General features: G+C 30.8%; 1 protein-coding gene across 1 annotated transcript in view; it reads right to left on the bottom strand.

Moving 5' to 3' along the window:
* The window catches only part of LOC126847480 (tetraspanin-2A), a 112215-nt gene extending 99720 nt beyond the window's left edge, over positions 1–12495 (bottom strand). The window contains exon 1 of the mRNA XM_050587738.1: positions 12273–12495. Within this exon, the coding sequence (XP_050443695.1) occupies positions 12273–12383 (111 nt within the window). The 5' untranslated portion in view covers positions 12384–12495. The remainder of the gene's footprint in view (positions 1–12272) is intronic.
* Positions 12496–16525: the final 4030 nt, after the last annotated feature.

The following is a 16525-nucleotide window of genomic DNA, read 5'->3' as shown; positions in this document are numbered from 1 at the left end:
TTGGAGAGCAACACTATATTATATTGATCACTGTATATTGATCCCACTGTTTGTACACAGAACAAAGAGTGAACTGCTAACAAGTGTAATGCGCAAAAAACACTAGGGTAAAAGAAGTTTTACGGTTACTTTGAAAAATATAGTAATTAGGATTTTTTTTTTAATAACTGATGTCACAATAAACAATGCAAAGAAGCTGTTCGAGAATTTGTCTGTACAACTTGTGGAACTAATTACAATAATAAATAGCATAAGACGCGGTACTTATACGGTGGGTGAACCATCGATGATGTAAGACACTAATTTTTTAAAAATTGGAACATATGTTTTTAATTCCGCAAATATGTAGATAACAAATTGTGATACTATATAGGAAAATCTAGTAAAATGTGTACTTATAGTATAGGAAAAGAATTGTTTACACTATATATTCGTATTTTTCGAGAAAAAGAGTGTCTTACATCGGTTGTATGGAACATCCTGTATAAGAAAACATATTTTACAATAATAAAAGACATGTACGGGTAATACGAGATTGGGTTCAAACAATGGCCAATAAATTTATACGTTGAAGACAGGCAATTTCCGATTGGAATGTTCGGATCCAGTAGTCTATAATTATAATTTAAAACCGTAGCATTGTAAATACTGAGTCTTCGATGGAATTGTACAACCAGTAATGTCTGGGAAATAATATATTGAAATGTTTACTGTGCGGCCAATGCCCTATTTTGTATATATTTTTTTTACAGTCACGGATATATTACTTATATAAATTATTTCTTTTTGGTATTTTATAAAGATGAATTTAATTTAATAAAACTCTGTTACCGTTTTGGCAAATCGTGAAATAATATTAATTTCTTTATGTATAAAAAAAACCCCGACATTGATTTATATCAAAATAAAACGTTCGGTATTTATGTAATAACTATAAATCACAAATTGTTATAAATTAATGTTATTACTGTTGCGGTCAGAACTGTATAGTAAGTATTAAAATAACTTTAAATTCATACCGTAAAAGATATTTAAATTTTCATTATGTCTGTCTGCGCGTTAAAAATATAGGTAAAGGAAAATGTAATTTATGTTTAACAATATACAAATAACTAAATAAACATCACATGTCCAGTTTTTTGGTACTTTTTTGGATACATTTATTGGAAGGTAGGTCTTAATTGGTCTTGCTTGGTCTGAAATTAATAGGTAACTAAATTGGCCGTATAGTCTTTCAAATCGCTTAACTACAATTCTTATTGAAAACTTTTAAAGTTATAAGAAACGTGGGTTGCCAAAAGACGCAGCATTTTATTTAAGACTCAAATTAAAAGGACAATTTTAAATTTGCATTACAAGTAAACACTATTGACGACTTTAAATTCAATAATGTATATTCGATTACAATATAATGTGAAGTTTCACAAAATTTTGGATCCGCTTTTGTTTTAACGAATAACTTAAGAAAAAAAAACCAAACATTGGATCACCAACGAATTTGATCTTACCTAATGTTCTGTCATCATGAAAATATAATGAACTTATCGATTTTGTTATTGTTGTAAAACTAATAGAAACTCGTTTTTCACAGCTGCCGGTTAGGGCTGTCCACTAAGATGTGATACGGCAAAACGTGTCCTTTCCATTGAAACGTTATCTCGGCAAACGCTGCACCGTGTGCCCAATAATAAACTACAGTCTTGGGAAGTATAACTCAGCGAGACTGTTATCACTGTTGAAATTTCTCTGGTCCTTCGTTCGGATAAAATGCCAAGCTTATCGGTTGGTTTTTAACACGAGTGCACCACACAAACGGCACGAGTAAATAACTTCAAATGATACTTAAGTATATATACATATATATATATATACGTTTCGCCACCACCCCCCCCCCCTTTAAGTTCACTGGGTATTTTGTTTTTGTCCAAAATCCATTTCTCGGTACACCGATAAGCTCTCTCGGAGGGCTGCGACTTAATGCGTGTGAAAGATAAATTTTTTTCCCCCAACAAATCGCTTGCAATGGCCACTAAAAACCTAATGACCCGTGCTCGCCTTCTCCTCTCTCATTGAGCGTCTGGCCCTGAACGTTTTCCTGTAAATTGATTCGTCCATCTATTGCCGTCTCCCAATATAAGTCAGTATGTACACGTTAGTTTACCGTCGTGTAGCTCTAACTAAAGTATATATTTTTTTAATAATAAAAAATAATAGACAGTCAGAGCCGCGTTTAACAGGCGGCAATTGCTTTGGGCGGCAAATTTTTGAAAACCATCATAGGAGAAAATAAAATAAAGTAGGTATATAAAAGTATTAAAAAAAAAAAATGTATCAATAATTGTTTTACTGTTACAAATTGTGAGAATGCAAGTGATCATAATATTATACCAATTTCTATGTCAAACGCTAACCCATGTAAATATTATATTATGTACTGCTAATATTAAATAATAATAATTTATCTTACATAAACTATAGACGGATACGGAATTAAACGATAACGGTCCAAGAAGCGTGGAAAAACTGACATTACATTTTAAAATAATAATTTTAAAACAACATTTTTTTTTTACATTTTATTATTATATATTTTGATAATCTATTGTAATTTATAATATCAATTAATAAACTCATAAGTGTAATTTATGCATTAAGCCGACAAAAGTATATATTTTTTAGTTTAGTTTTAACAACTCCTTTTCGTTATCAAATTATTTGTATTAAAAACACTTGTTTTGTGTATTAAATGTAACATTTTCGTTTAATATCATGCACAATATTATTTTAACATGATAAAAAAAATTAAAGTGTCATGTTGAAAACAATACTTACATTGAGAATATTACAACATTACAAAAGTAGTTATCACAATATTTTACTTTGTAAGACTTTTTCAATCACAGTTTTACTTTGGTTTATGAAATAACATTAATTAGGCTCTTTTTTCTAGTAATAAAATTATGTTAAATTTGGCAAAAAATGGCAAATTTCTTTTACCCTAAGGTGGCAATATAGTTTAATGCTCGGCAGTGATAAAAGTATCCGTACAACAGGCTGATTTTAAACGATTTTATTGGCAAGTGGAAATAAAGTCTCGGTGCTGCACCCTCGAAAACGGCAAGAGCGGCTAAAAGGGTTTTGAGAACTAAGCCGATTACGGCTAATCTGATTGGACGGTTCCGCCGAAATTAACGTCTAACGCACGGCCAATCTGTTAGTCGGGGGTGGCTTATCCGGCATCTATAAAATTGGTAAAAGTAATAATAATAATAAAAAAACAAAAAATAAAGTATTAAAAATAACACCCTCGCCGACTGTGGTGTTAGTTTTTTTTTACAAAATCGCCTTTAGAAACACCCCAATGCGTTTTATAATGTATTGTTTTATTGTAAACTCCCAAAAGCTTTATGCGTGGCAATTATAATTTTTTTATTTATTTATAATTTTACTTTAGTCTTTGTGAATTATTACTATTGTTTCGAGTATTTTTGGCAAAAAAAAAAAATACACATATAAATATTGTAATATTGTTTAGGATCGAAAATATCTTAGTGTTTAAAGAAAAAATTACATGTTATTTTATTATTTTTGTATTGTTCGTTGTACAATTTGTTCGATTAAGAAAGCCCGTTAAGGTTGTACGACCGATATTAGAAAAAGTCTAAAGACAGAATTTCCATTTTTGTACACCACACTGAACGTCAGTCTTATTCTCAAACCATAAGGGTTCGTGCAGGGTGTTTATTCGACTGGGTGGAATTACTTGTGTAATAGTTGGCGCCGCTTAAACAACTATGCGGGACCAAGACAGATACATTATCTAGACACAAAACTTTTGTAAAGAAACCGACTTGCGAGTGACTGAAAGTCAAACCACCGACCGTGCTTATCAACACTAAACCGCACCATTATCTTACTAGGTCACGCAGACCCATGCTTATGATTGGACAGCCAATCTTTATAAGACAGACTTTTTGTTTTTATAACCTAACCCAACCTAACACGGATAATTCGTATTATCTTACCTTACACTTTTTGTCCCTAATTGAAGAAAACGTCAAAAGTATTTTCATTAAAATAATTTGTTTGCAATGGGTACATTCTATCCTTTTGTTTGTCAAAGTTATGTACCAATTTTATAATTTCAACTGAATCTACGATATCTTCTGATTTTCTTGTGCACAAAGTGTTTAGATCAGAAATTATACCTGAAAGGTACTGATTTGTGCTAACAATCCAAAAAGGTGTAGTTATAGGACTTTAGTTTTGAAAATCACAACCAAGGTAGATCATAGTGGGGTTGTAAAACTTATAAAAATCGTTATTTGAAATTCTATTGTTTCTCTTCGTAGTGCACTATCTGGCCTTGTTTTTTTTAGGACACAGCTCAAGAATAGAATATTATCAGTAAATAACTGCAGCAATTTAAAATAAAATAGTACAAAACAACTGGACAGATTAACAGTAAGTCAGTAACCTTATCATTTTGAGCAATAGACGGGTTTTTTAAATTGAATTTTCAAAGAAACCATAACAAAACGAATATACACACTTGCAATGTATGGTGTGTATGGCATGTATTGCCATACTTTATAAGGTTTTTGAAATTTATAATTTTTCAAAAGTACAGCATAGGTACTTCTAGACGGTTTTATGTGTATTTGATTAGTAAATATTTTATTGTCGGAAATTAATTTTCTGAGTAAAATATGTTTTTTTAATCTACTATTATAAAATTTTCTAAAATGTACCTTTTCCTTTCTAATCAAGCATTGCAAGCCGGTAATACTAGTTTTAATAAATTCAATGAAAAAAGTTATCTGCTGATAGTTGAATAATTGCTCTCCTGCTATTATATAAACATTAGCAACATGGATCGGTCAATACGTGGTTACTGGCTACTGCGATCTGGGATGAATAAAAGTGAAACGAAAAATGTTTTATATTGTATCAAAAAAAAAAAAAAAAAATGATTAGACCCCGGAAGAACCTAAAGTAGGCCTAAAATACAATGGTTGTAGGCGTAGCCTGGGTTTTACAATCAATCTTCTTTTTTATTATATTATTATTCCGTTTGGAAAACACAAAGAGCGGCTTTAAAAAATGTAATAATAAAAAATCGTTTTCCACAAAATTTGACATATTTTACGGGGCTCAAAAGCCGCTTGTTTACATTCTCCGACGAATATTGATAATTATTATTGTTTGTGATGCTTATTTAGTACCACGTCAGCTTACCGAGGTTTGACGCAAGTTGTGAGAAAGTTGATTATTAAAAACCGGCATGACGTAAACAAGACAGCAAGCAACTCGCACAGTAATAAACGCCAAAAAAATAATTTAACAACGCTCTTTGGACACCCTTAAAAAATAAAATCGGGTCCATAATATTGCAATCACAGGACTGAAAGAATATAAAGAACCGAAAAAGATCACTCTAAAACGAAACTGTTATCAGTGTTTATAAAAATTTTAAGTCAGATTGATAGCACAGAATCACAGTCGTATGTATTATTTTATACACGTATAATTCCCACAAAAATGGCCGACGTCGACTTCGCCATTCTTATCACTAAAGTAAGCAGTGTAGTTAATTATATTATATTATATCTGTGGTGATATGACGGTGTTATCATCGCATAACCTAACATTTTAATAAATATCATGGAGAAGTAACGTAGAATTTTTACTTTCCATGAAATTGGTACACAAAATGGCTGTCTCCTAGGTCGGGACATTTTTCAATCTGAATACGGGTTGCATAATAATATATTGGATTCAGTGACTAAAGTTGATCGTTTGTCTACGATAATTTATTATCAATAAATGGAAATATTTTTCAGATATCTGTTGACTTTTTCCCAACTTTTTGTTTTTTTTTCTTATTAAAATACAGCTTGACTGCAAAGTTCTATGTAGATTGGTTTAAACTTAATGCAGTGTTGCCGAATTATAGTGCCGAAAATATTGTACACACTATTTTCTATAATAACGTAAACTGATAAGAAACACTGATAACAGGTAGTTTATTAACCAAGGTTGATGGTGTTAACATATTACAAAATATGTTTGATACCGTTTCTTTGACCAAGGTCACTGTATAACAGAAGGATTGTTTGTCGCTCACAATGACCCTAGATAATTAAGATTTGTTTATATTTTTCGATTTTTACTGGTTATTTAATCTGTGATAATATTGATAAGTCTTGTTACAACTCCCAGCGTGGCGTTGAAGCTCTAATGTGTAAAATAATAACATGCAGGCACCAGGATGATTATATTTTTAGCGTTGACACTTTAAATAACTTTTGCCGATTAACTACGAGCGTAAAATACATAAACTTACGGAAGTACAAGAGGCAAGTAAAACATTTTCCAGGAAAACTGTACTTTGTAGGGTCTCGTTTGAACGCCCGGGGAACTTCAACGAATTTTCTTTCACTAGAAATTTGAAATATGTTACATAAAACTCCGGTTTTGAAATCCGTGACAAGTGTCACGGCAATGCCGGCTGCTGTGTATAATATCGTTTGCCAACTTGAACGCTGTTCACCCCAAACGAGTTTTCCGTGTAATCGTCGCACTTCTCGCTGTAAGTTTACTGGAAGTAAGTTAGGCGCAAACTGAAGGTCGTGTCTTGTACAGTAATAATTGCTGTGTCGTGGCATGTCGTCACAACTTTCAATGTGTACCGCGTTTTTGCCTTGGATGCAACTCGGGCGTAAAATCGTTTGTTTGTCACATTCACAAAGAAAGTGACGGTGTGAGAAAATAATACAGAAAATTAGCTATAGAAACGCCACAGCCAAAGGGCCGTGCTGTGCTTGGAACCTGTCGAAGGGTACGCCACCTTCCTTTGGCATTTCCGGAATTCGTATAGAGTGAGCAAAACTTTCGCTTTAGTAGACAAGACATATATATATATATATATATATTTGTGTACAGAAAGGGAGAGTAAGAATTTTCTACAATAATTCAGTGACTTCATTAATAACGGTTATTATTAAACTTTTCACATTGTACCGTCGAAACCCCTCGTTGCAGTTTTAGAACTGTAGCATTAGAATGGTGAACGCAATGGAACTGCCAGAAAGGTTATACAGTTCTTGAAATCATTTGAAAACAATTCAATACATGGCATCGACATTTTGAAAATTCCAAAACGGACAACTATAACGATGAAAATAATTTTTTTTATGAAGAACTATCTCACGATCAGCAACTATATCATCTTAGCTAGTAGATGTCGGTCATATTTATCAAAATAAAGAAGTCAATTTGCTTGGGTAAAATTCCATAATAGCAGGTAGGAGAGTATGCATAAATTGTTTAGATAAACGTCCAATTAAACTAGCCATTGCGCCTGATGTTTCATCGAATAAGGATTTCAATCATTTTAAAACGCTCCTTAGATACAAAGTATTTAGTTTTATTTTTTTGCATTTGAAGGTTAAGTTCTTCCACAGTTGGGTAAAAATACAAGATATAAACAACAAAAAAATAAGAAGCAAACTACTCTGTAATAAACGAATCTCGTTTGAACACACATTTTCCATTTCAAGGGCTCTGTGCAATAACCAGACAGCTCCGTTCTTACCAACAATTGTTTTTTCATTGGAAATTGTTCCCATTAAAATTATATGTACTGTATGATGGAACAAACAGTAAAATCAAACTATTAGTTACAAAGATAATACAAAACGCATTTTTTCCCGTCAATGTTAGTAAGTAGGATTTATTTTAATATTCCTGAACAATTTAAAAACAAAATGGAGCTGTCTGGTTATTACACAGAGCTTTAAATACTTTGAGGTCGTTGATTTCCAAATTAAAAAAAAAAATCCTCGCAAGTTATATATGATGTCTTTATATTTTATGTTACAGTTCGGCGAAACTGTAATATTATAAATATTTACATATTTTTTTTTTATCATTGCTCGCGACCGTTTATTTTAAAGTACAATCTATATTTTAAACCAAGACAAGATCCGATCTGTTTATGATGTGTATATATATATATATATTTATAGGCGTGGTAGTTTATTGGAATGAACACATAATAAACCGAGGGATCAATTCGACTAGCACGGTCATATTTCATTAAAAGACACCGTTGAACGCAAGCAACCCAAGCAATTGTCACCGAATGATATTTTTATCGATCAAATGATAAATCATTACCAAAGTAATCCAAAGCTTTACATAAAATAAAACGACTTTCTCTGCTACTATAATATAGTTTGCTCTTTTACGACCGGTCAATGGGTTTAACCACATGCCCATAAAACATAACGTACGGTACATTTATTTGATTCATATTGTATAGGATAGCTTCGAATGGTATATTATATACGTCATGTTATGTTTGGACTTGGAGTTTTATATTGTACGTGCATTATCGTGATAATAATATTTTGGTAACCTAATCCTTTAGCTTCTGGTAAAAAAGGGATGAAGATAATATTCTTAAGCGACAGCTGTAATATTATCGCTTACTTAGAAGCTAGCATAGATTGATGGTAATAAAAATAAAAAAATGTAACACAAAAACCAGAACGAGAAGAAGATAGATTATTTAGGTACATATCAGTTATATAAATATGTTATTATGCTGTTTTACAGTAATTGAGGAAGAATTTAAGTGATGTTTTAATACTATAGTTTCCCCCAGATTCTTATACTTAAAATGTCCCCACATGATTATAATAAAACTCAAATTTTTTTTTTTATAAGTAAGAGCCAAGTGTACAATACTAATATTTTTTTAAACATATCTCTATGACACAGTGGGATAGCTATTTAGATTTTTAACTATATCAAACCGTGCCTACAATATAAACGTTAGACGGTATTAGTATAATATGACTGTACCTACATCTAATATGTAGGATTTCATGTTTGTACAGCCGTTTTGTATATTACATAATATATTATTCTTTTATACGTTACAATAATAGAAAATGATGGATAAGTCATATGCATAAGCCGGATAAAAAATAATGTAAGCGAAACCACCCATTCTTATACGAATGGATTTATTTAAAGGAAATTGTATGCGCAAAAAGGGTTGGCCTAAAAATAAGTGATTTGGCTACATGCCTGCAATCTGAAATAGTTTTGGCAGGTAATATTATGTTTAAGGTATACACCGTCCCTATTTATAAATTGATATTCTAAATTCTCTTGTTTGAAAATGTATTCCATCGCATCATCATAATAATATACTCGACAAAAACAATAATATTATCGTTAACCAATTTAACGCCATTTACAATACATATCATAATATTATAATAATTGTTTCTTCTTGAAAGTACATTTAAATCGGTATTGAGTAGATGTTGAAATTATTATTATCATTATTATTTTCGAACTACTCCGGTTTCATTTTGAGCAGCAGTTGGTTGGTTTTGGGTGTGTTTTTTATCCATGATGTACAATTCATCATCAGCAAACGTCTCGTTTTGAAAAAAAAAAAAACAATTTGGATTTACCTTTAAACCGACGCCAATCCGTATCGATAACCCTCGAAAATGTTGCTATTATTCTGAGATAAACTCGATAAAGTCATTATGCGGCGTATCGGTCCTTTGTGGCGAATTTGTCGGTTCCATGATGAAGTGCGGGTTTAATAATATACCACTCACCCTCGGCCCTTAGGTACGCACGTTACATCCTTAAGTGTCCTTTTGTCGACGACGTCTTAGAGTATATTGTCATCTGGCGGGCACTAACTAAACGGTTTGATGTTCCCAAAAGACTAGTTTACCGCATTTGGCCACGGCAAAGCACGGTCTAATATTATACACAAATCTTATTACGCTTGCAATCTAACATTATAATGTACTTAACCGGCACCGGCTTCGCAGCAGTAACGTCTCTCGGGTTAATGGACAACAAATGACATCGTTGTATGCAAAAACAGAAATTATTATTATTATCTACGTTTTAATATGCACTTAAGGTAAGGTCAACGGAGAAAACGGGCTCTTAAAGAAGAATGGAATGCTTCCTGGCTACCGATTTGCCGTAACTGTTGTATAAAATTTGCCTCGATTTAAACGTTATTCGCTATAATATAGTTTTGCATAAAACAAAAATACAAAATAAAACGCTATTTGTACGGTATTGCTATATTGTTTGTATTGTCTGAACAGCCCGGGAGAGTTGAATTGAACGACAATAAAGGGTGGAAGATATTGAAAAAGAAAACTCGGCAGAGCTCCAAAAACAACTCTGGAGGTAAACCAAACTTTGGGTTTATCGTGTACACAGTCAGATAAAGTGTTTTCTCGACACAACAGCGAGTCGATAATTTTCTGCCGCACTAAGAAGCCCGGGAGATCCAAATCGATAAGACGTGCAACCTACAAGTTATGGAGACGGCAAAGACGGTTGTATTATTGCGATGCCACATAAACGGACAAGGAGAACCGTTTCCGACAAAAGTTGTGCAACGGCTACGACGATAATAATTCACTGGTTCACATTATATCAATGTTTACTTTATACACACACACACAAAAGCGCATAAAGTTTAGCGCTGTAAAATATTTGTGCAACGCCCATAAAAATGGCACAATGCGAGAAACGCGTGCCTTCTTTAAACTCAAGAAGCAAGCAAAGTACTGATATGCGATCGGCTGTAAACGTTTATCCGATTTATTGGATCCGAACAGAACATAAGTCGTATCGGGTTTCCAAAGAAAAACGAAAAATACATACTCGAACCGTATACAGGGGTACCAAAAAGTTATTTATGTTTTTTTTTAATTCAGAAGCTAAGATATATTTTGAGTCGTTTTATTGTGACCAACCGTCGTTGAGATAATCAAATAATATTATCAAGAAGGGGATAAAGATCTGTGTGTCGTCATTGGAGGGGAGGGGCAAACCAGTCAGTAACATTTGACCTTGTTATTGACTGTACCAAATTTCAAAACTGCAAACACAAGACTGATAGTATTAATATTGGAATCGTATAAACGCATTTAGACAGTATAGAAATATACACAATTAAACAATTTTTGACTATCCAAGTGTATGTTTGTGTTCTTTACCATAATATTATACTTATCTTATTCTTAGTAAAATACATTGTAACTATTATATTTGTCATTCAAATCAGTGTGTTATTGCAGTAAAACTGATTTCACAATTCCAGTTATTACTAAAAAAAAAAAAAAAGGATTGAGAGAAAATGATAGTTTTTTAATTTATATTTTTTTTATAATAAAGCCATAAATCACTTATTTTCCCATCGCGAAAAATATTAATCGATCATAATCACAAATACACAATTTTAAAATATATGACCCATTTTAAGAGAGCCTCATAATTTTGGGACAACAATAATTACTTTATTCACAAATCATTCGCTTACAAATATGAATTAAAATACAGAATACTAATCAATATAATATTTATCGAGCTGGTTCGACAGCTCTTCGCCTAATTGGAAATTATTTATTTATTTTCCATAGATGAGTTTTTTTTTTTTAATAAATTGGTTGTTATTTATTTATATAATATTTAGCCATTAAAGTTATTATTTTGTATTCTTAAAAGTTTTTGTTGTACGTATAATATTACATACATTTTGATAACTCTATATATTTATATAGTCTTTGTAACCAAGTATTATATTATTATGTTGTAGTGTGTACACTATATAATATTCTGAAACCGAGTGCGGTTTTCGGTTGTAAATCTTTCTGTAATTTCATGTTGATTCATAAATAATATATTATAGTTTTGAAACACACCCACAATGATGAAACACACACAAGACGCGTGTAATACTACATAAGTTATATTGCATTGTTATTGTTATTCGACTCGATATTTTATAGAATTTAATAATAATTATAATATATGCGTTTAATAAAGTTGTAATCTTATACACTGCGTTGTAGTGTGCTATTATAATTATACTTGTACATAAGTTTATTAACGTGCGAATGTACAATATATCTATGCCCGTAATGAATTTACTTAACAATTTAACTTCACGGCCGTGACATGTCTTGTTGCCTGAACGACATTGCTTTGTCCTTATTTTGTATGTTGCCAAGAAGTATGTAATACAGCCGAGCGGTCGTGTACGAATAATATAATTATTATCAAACGGAACAAGTCTTGTGTTCAAAAGCAAAATAATTGCATTGGTTCCAAGACATACTAATTACTATAAGTTCTCATCGGTTCCTACACATTTTTTAACTGTAGTTTAAATACTATCAAATTATAATAAAACCCCATCCGGTACTTACCCAGACCACGACGCTTATGCAGAATATTGTGTACTTGAGCAAGTTGATGTGCTTTTCCAGTCTGGAAGCGGCGGCGGCTAAGGTGTTGGCCGATTTCGCCATTATGGTCATAGCAATGTTCTTTATTATCACAAATATATATTATATAATAATTTTTCTACAACAAATTACCGCACTCGGATTTGACTTCGACACGCCAACTCGACAAACTAACAGTGCAAACGCCCAAAGACGATATTGTTTATCCAAAGCCGCACCCGGTAAACAGATAAAGATAGCTGATAACACTCTTATCTATTCTTTATGCGCATACTACCTTGTGACTAATGTCTAATTTTGAAAGCGTGCACTCGTGTCAGCAATATAGTACCTATATTTAATACACCAATATTAGCCGGTAAAAAAAATAGGTATGGATTTATCCGACAGCCCGTCAGAGGAATAATTATTGTGTTTATATACCATACGTTATGACAAAAAGATAAGTATGCTACACTATGTATGTGATGTAATATTTTGTATACAGTATGATACTCATCATTTGTACCTATACATATGAAACAAACACAGAGAAATAATGAGATTATGATTTTTTCTTTTTTTGTCTTTAAGTTTGTTACAAACCGTACATAAAATAATGTAAATTTTCTTATATTAATACATCTGCAGATATCCATAAAGAATATGTATATTAATGGTTTAACTCCTTTTTTTCTCTCGTACTTGGCATTCATAGATCAATACATAGACTAGATCATATTTTATTGTATAATTGCATTGTTGCTGTACATTTAGTGTGTTTATAAGAGTTCCGCTTAACTATGTAAAATATATGACTCAAGTTGAGTCACTTAATGTTAGTTTATTTGCTTCAGCAAAGCACATGTTTGAATTATGCATAAAGTACATTCGGTTTATTTGTAGTTGTGATATTATGTTAGCTATTACTCATTAAAATATTGCAATACATTATAACTCTACATTTAACAGACATATCTTCTTACGAATGAAATACACTAAAAAAAGTATGATTAGATTTGTAAGCTATATACATTTCATTACCAAGCTTAAAAATAATATTCTTTCAAGTAATATTTGCTATAATAACACATAAACACAAAGTAGATGATAATAATTATATTTTTCAATATTATATGTTTCAAATTCTTAATACACTAAGACGTGCTACAATTTCCAGTGTTTAATGTCAGACAATAAATTATCTTACATAGAAGTATAATAAATAACAAGTAATTTGCGCAACTTAATTTACTAGACATGCAAAATAGTAAATTAGCATTTTTTAATTAACAAAGTACCTGAACACTTTTATAAAATCTATACCCTATAGAAACCATCGTTTAATGTGTTTTAATGTGAATTCTGTTTGAAAAATTAATAAAAAATCCATTTAGAAAAAACGATTAGTTGTATACTTGTTTCGGAAGTACTTAAAATACAGGAAATTATTTTATTCAGTATTGTAATAACATATTCTGACGGCATAATTTATCGTGACTAATTTATCATAAGTACGGAAAACATTAGTCAGGTATACTTAGGGAAAAATAATTAATAAACTGTTGTAAAATTCAAAAAAATTTGAAAGTAGATTTTCGAATTCAACGCATCGTCTAGTTAATTATAAAACTTTAAATAAACCGTTAGACTTTTAAATGTTATTTATTTTCAATGAGAGTATTTTTAACTTGAATTAAAAACGATCGCTGAATACATGTATTACAAGAAATTACTTTCAAATAAATACATTGATTGAATGCACCTTAACTTACAATTTTATTATTAGAGTGACTACGATTAGGGTTGATCATCATGTATATTTTTGCATTATGATTATGTTATAATAACATTATTTTGGCGCATTAAATTATCTCAAAATTTTTGTTTTTTATCGTTGTTAAGTATTTCAATGCACGACGATTTTTCTAATCGGGCTTAAAGTTTCGAAATTGTTGTATTAATGTTTACATATGTTGAAGCCGTTTGAATAGGTAACAGATATTTTTTTTTCACAAGTGTTACAGGCATATTATTTCAATAAAACATGCTTAAAGTCTCAAAAAAAAAAAAAATAAATAAATAAAAAAACATCTGTTGTGACCGGTGACCATATTACGATTTTACAAAAATACATATTGTACCTTAATAGTACAATTTTTTTTTTCTAATAACGGAATTTTTGCTTAGAGGGTAGTATAGCGGCAATAGAGCATTGTGGAGACGATGACGTTTTCAAGTTTTACTATATACACAGCATATATTAAAATCCCTTTCGAATAAACGCTTTGGTGCGAATCCGTAGATAGTTAGTTCAAACCAATACAGTATATTATCCATAGTACAAATTAAGTTTGATAAAAGATTGTTGAGAATATTATATTCAGGATGATTCTTTTATCACGAACCAGTCAATATCTCACTGGGTTTAATATTAATAATTTAATTTTTTTTTTCTATAGTTTTTATAAAACGTAATCTCAATTTTCACATTTTTTTTGTTTTACCTGCCTCCCAACTTAGTTTTTTTGATAGCAACTTTTGAAACTTAAACGGTGACGTAAATATTTTATTAACTTTTTAAATTGAGAATAATATACTAAAAATTTTGACTGTTCGATAACCAGTTTCGGATAACTATTTTTGAAGTTGTTGAAGTTTCAAGTTTAGGGCAGGAGAAAAAGTGGAGTGTATTTGTATTTCTATCTGCGTGCATTTATCAACCGCACTTCCCCTCCCATCCTAAAATTTAAACATTTATTATATATTATTTATATTCCATACAGATTTGGAATAAAAATAACAATTTTTAAAAAAATTTAGAGAACCGTAATTTTAAGTTGAAAAATAAGTCATTTTTTGGGGTGAATTATTCAAATGTTTGACGCATTAAAGTACTACTCAAATACGATTTCTCATCTATAGACTTCCTACGTGAAGTAATCAAAGACAAATGAAATAATTAAATCCGCTTCGTAGATTAAGAAACGTCAGTCATGTATCTATTATCAATTGAAAAATAGGAAAGATATAAAAATCCATCAATTTTAATATTTTTTCCTGTTGATGAATAACAAAATTTGATCAAATCTATGTAAAAAAATATCATTTTTTATTGAGTAACAACTTTTTGAAAACTTTTTTTTAAACATCATCTTTACTAATATTTATATGGTTTACATTCATCGGGGAATGATGTTTAATAAAAACACATTTTTTAACAAAAATTTTAAATTTTAGTAAAACCATAATAAAGTTATTAAAAAAATACTACCCTGTACTTTTATGAATAAATAATTTTCTTAATAATCGATTTTTATTCATCTAATTTTTAGACTTCAAAAAATTGTAGTATAATCTAATATATATATAGTTACGATTAGGATTGATCGTTTGTTTTGAAAAAAATTTGTTTACAGATATTTGAGAAAATTATATATGTTACAGCCCACACTAGATAGTCAGTCAAATTCTCAGATCTCAAGTCCTAAACTTTTGCTCGAAATAGAGAAATAAAGAAAAAAAATATGCTGTCAAATTGTGTTTTCTTTACACTCTTCGTCGATTATTTTAGCGTATTTTATACGACGAAAATTCAGAGTACAAAATAAAAACCATATCGTTTTTTAGTTGGAATCCCAAACGGTATTCAGATTTGTGATTATTCAGAGTATTTAGATATATCAACATCAAATTAAATATTCACTTGCAAACTATGCATGTACTTCCTTGAAAAATCAATATATCTGTATTATTTATCTTAAAATTGTTCATACTTATTCTATACTAAATATGTACACAGATTAACAATTGAAAATATGTTTTTTTTACAATAAAAGGGGCGGGGATACGGTTCTTCAGTCCCCATCTCAAAAAAAGTTGTACTCCCCTATTTTTTTACACATGTTTTAGACCCCAATAGGCACAGTAGTGAAATAGTTTTTGCAAACATAGGAAAAAAAGGCTAAACAGTTAAGTAACAAAATTATTATTTATGATCTTATCATCAGCGGGCAATAAAAATCCGGTGTACACGTGTAGGTACTACAACACAGATGTTGTTCATTTTGATAATGTAGACTTGCACAGCGCCCGCTATGACGCATTCGTAAGTCGAACACTTTGAATTCTGATACACCGGCACGAATGAACAAAAAACAAATATTAATACATCTGCCACCCTCATGTATATTTACTTACTCGGTTTAAAATGTTTTTTACCAAATTCAGAGATT

The sequence above is a fragment of the Adelges cooleyi genome, unplaced genomic scaffold (assembly GCF_023614345.1).
Source record: "Adelges cooleyi isolate 19-005CV unplaced genomic scaffold, UGA_ACOO_1.1 ACOO_flye_CR_arks_rails_tigmint_CR_PRNA_108, whole genome shotgun sequence".
Lineage (NCBI taxonomy): Eukaryota > Metazoa > Arthropoda > Insecta > Hemiptera > Adelgidae > Adelges > Adelges cooleyi.
The sequence above is the reverse complement of the archived record's forward strand: the minus strand, read 5'-3'. Positions and strand labels throughout refer to the sequence as shown.